A 3,640-nucleotide genomic window follows, 5' to 3' on the forward strand; every position below is an offset into this window, starting at 1 on the left:
GCCTATCTATCTATCTATCTATCTATCTGTCTATCTGTCTATCTGTCTGTCTGTCTGTCATCATTTAACTTTGTCGAGAAATTCAATGGGGGTGTGTGTGTGTGTGTGTGTGTGTGTAAATATATGTGTATATATACACAAACACCCACGCATGTACACACTACCAAGTTTTCATTTTAATTTTTTAATGATTTTTTCACAGAAGACTTACCAAGGAAAAAGGAAAATTTAAATATTTTGAAATATTATTACAATTTAAAATATTTTTTGTTTATTTTGATTTTTTTTTTCTATTTAATATATATTAACATTTATATTGTAATTTATTACAGTGATGGCAAAGTGATTATTTAAATGATTATCAGTTTTTAAAACTGCTGCTCTGCGTAATATTTTTGTGGAAACCACATTTTTCAGCATTTTTTTTTTTTAAATTATAGAAAGTTAAAAGAACAGCATTTATTTGAAATGGATTGTTTATTTTTTTTTTTATATAACAATGCAAAAGTCTTTACTGTCACTTTTGATCAGTTTAATGCAACCTTGCTAAAATAAGCATCCCTGTTTTCTTAAATATTTGTGCACAATAACACCAGGAGCATGCATTACATAGGCCCAGAAGTAAAATGATTAATTTTAATTTCAAGTTGATGTGTGATATTTGAGCTTGGTTAACTCAGGTTGTACAGGCCCAGATCTGCATTTAGGCTGACAGGGCTCAACTTCCATTGTTTTATGTACAATAGTTCTAGTTAGCTGTAATGGTCTTTTGTTGTGCTGTCAGTAGTTGATGAAATAAAATGCAGGTGAAGGAACGGGTCAGGGACGGCCAGTCAGCAGGCTTCAGTCCCCTGGGTGGCACTGGGGCGAAAGGATGCATCTGGGGGCATTGATTATCTGTCAGCTGCACCTGATAGGATTTGAGCGGGCCAGTGTTGGGGTATTAAGTGATCTGAAGTATTCAATAAATATTGATAATGAAGGCCTGTTAGTGAGGCTCCAGGGTTTTTGTTTCAGCCCCAGGAGAGGCATTGCTTGCTGCCGTCCCACAAGGCAGTACTGTATGTATTTGTGCATGTAAGTATGCAAGAGAAAAGATGTTTACTTTTAGTTTAACTCCAAACGTTCTCCTTATGGAGAGCTTCGGTGAAATCTTGAACAGCTTTATACACATAATACCTTTCATTTCTGTGCCATCCCACTGTATTAGTTACTGGACTTGACACAAACATCATTTAGAGACCCTCACTTCTATTTTGGAGTAATGCTTCCATTTCGGCCTCCCACATCTAAAAGCTCTGTTCTGAAAACATGCCTTATCTGCTTCACAGTCATTTAGCATTGTATTGAGTTTAGTTGCTTTTAAGGCTCCAGGCCTCCTTTTCCCCGATTTAATTTGTTGTCTTGAAAATGACCATGTCTCTGTTTATTGGATTGGTGAGGCTGCAAGGTACCGTACTGCTGCACTTATTCCGTTAACTTTTGGCCGGTCGCCGCACTGCCGTTGTTTGCCTCCCCTGTGTTTTCTTTATCACCTTGTCGCAAATAGTCAGTGTTAAATCATTAAACTCTCTCTCTGTCTCTCTCTCTCTTTTTTCTCTCCACTGCAGAAACTTGTCCGGAAACCCTCTGACAACTCTCTCATGGCAACTTTTTCAGAATCTCCAACTTTTCGAGCTGTAAGTTAAATGTGTTTTTTTTCTTTCTTTATATAATCAAGCCTCCATTGATTTTTCGCTGTGGTTAACTGGCGGATGGACACCCTGCAGGGTTGAATTTCATATCTAACACCATAAGCGAACATAAGCCTTGGTTGTGACGCATTAAATGTTCTTTTATCAGTCTGTAAATGTTTTAAGCCAATCTTGATCAACATATTATGCCACTTTTACTCTGCATCATGCCAGTATTCATATTCATTGAATGTCAAAATGGGAGAAAGACCTGATGATTTCAAAATGCCACGTAAGTCTTTGCACTGTTAGGTTGTGTGTGCTGGCATCAAAGTTGCATTGTCTCATTGGAGCTGTTTGAGATTGTGATCCGATTGGGAAAGCACAATACATTTCCATGCAATTTGCTATCCATCTCAAGTGTGTCTTAAAAGGCATTTACATTTAGTCTTTTTCTGATTAAATAGCGAAAACCTGAATCTCTGCTGTTTTAATGTCTTTTGACAATGAATTCATTTGTTATCTATAGGATGTATTTAGTAACTATCAACAGGAAAACTACTAGAATTTTAAATTTTTAGGTGCAGCTAAACAATCTCAGACAGAATTCATCTGTCGATAAATTATTTATCATTTTTATTTATAATAATCATTCATTTGTTTAATTTGTTAACAGTATTTTTTGCCCTGTTCTTGCCATGAAAATAATCCTAAATGGTGATATGGCATAAAACAAAACAGAACAAAATAAAAATCAAATCAAATAATAAATTATAAAATAAAAATAAAATACATTCATTCATAAATAAATACATAAATAACATGACCAAATATACATTTCTCAATAATGTTTACTGAAACAGGGTTATTATAGTTAATTAAACCTAAAACTGAAACTTAAATCAAAGCCATGCTTTAACCAATTTTATTTCAGCTTGTTGACAAGGCAAACTTTTTCATTTTAATTTAGTTTAACTTGATAAAATAACTAAAGCTGTGTCTCATTTAGAAGGCTGCGCCCTCCGGAGATCGCATTCGAAGGCTGCATACGTCATCGAGGCTGTCTCATTTCAGAAAAGCAAGTAGGACACTTCGAATGCGACCTTCTTTCACAGGAATTCGGAGGATGCATGAGGTGTATCCTTCGCTGCTACAGATAACCCACAATTCTTTGCGTCGCCGTAAACAACCGTTGTTAATTAGAAAAATGCCGGCGCCGGCAGATGTACACACAAGCGCAGATGTGATGTTTACAACTTACCTTAAAATTGCCTCGGGTAAAAACGGATAAACTTTGTTCTTAATATCCTCCTCCTTTTTTTCTTTAACAGATGTCTGCTGTATGTACACTGCAGCTCCTCAAACACTGAACAAAATAAAACAAGTAAAAGCATTTTTTTTTTCAAATTACTTTCCAAATTTAGAAATAATTTTCCTTCATTTAAGTAGTGTGAGAGCGCAACGATGCTCTAAATGTGTTGGCATAGCAACGTGATACTTCCCGTTTCCTTTTCCGCCTGTCCTACGAAGGCCGTCTCGTTTAATTCTTGGTTGAGGACACTTCGTATATGCATCCTACAGAGGATGCGACCTCCAGAGGATTCGACCTCCGGAGGGCGCAGCCTTCTAAATGAGACACAGCTAATATGTAGTAGTATAGTATATAGTATCCAAATCAAAATGTAATAAAATTTATTTATGTGTGATTTATGTGTAAATTATGTGCAATATCTTAGCCACTAGGGATTGTTACATAGGGCTATACAGGCATCTAGTGGCAACACAATGATATTACAGATACTAAATTGTGCAAAATGTTTATCTTAACAGTCAATTTACAAATAATGCATTCAGATTTGTGGAACTCAATGCACTGAATCTCCACAAATTACTGTCGTTACTATGACAACCAATTTGAATGTGACAAGCAACTGGTGCCTGAAAAGAATTATATATATATATATATA

General features: G+C 35.6%; 1 protein-coding gene across 1 annotated transcript in view; it reads left to right on the forward strand.

Moving 5' to 3' along the window:
* Positions 1–3,640, forward strand: part of LOC107707526 (NT-3 growth factor receptor-like) — a 200,537-nt gene that overhangs the window by 76,400 nt on the left and 120,497 nt on the right. Inside the window, exon 4 of the mRNA XM_016511587.1 lies at positions 1,611–1,679. Coding sequence (XP_016367073.1) covers positions 1,611–1,679 — 69 coding nt within the window. The remainder of the gene's footprint in view (positions 1–1,610; positions 1,680–3,640) is intronic.

Source organism: Sinocyclocheilus rhinocerous, unplaced genomic scaffold (assembly GCF_001515625.1).
Source record: "Sinocyclocheilus rhinocerous isolate Xijiao unplaced genomic scaffold, SAMN03320098_v1.1 scaffold534, whole genome shotgun sequence".
Taxonomy (NCBI): domain Eukaryota; kingdom Metazoa; phylum Chordata; class Actinopteri; order Cypriniformes; family Cyprinidae; genus Sinocyclocheilus; species Sinocyclocheilus rhinocerous.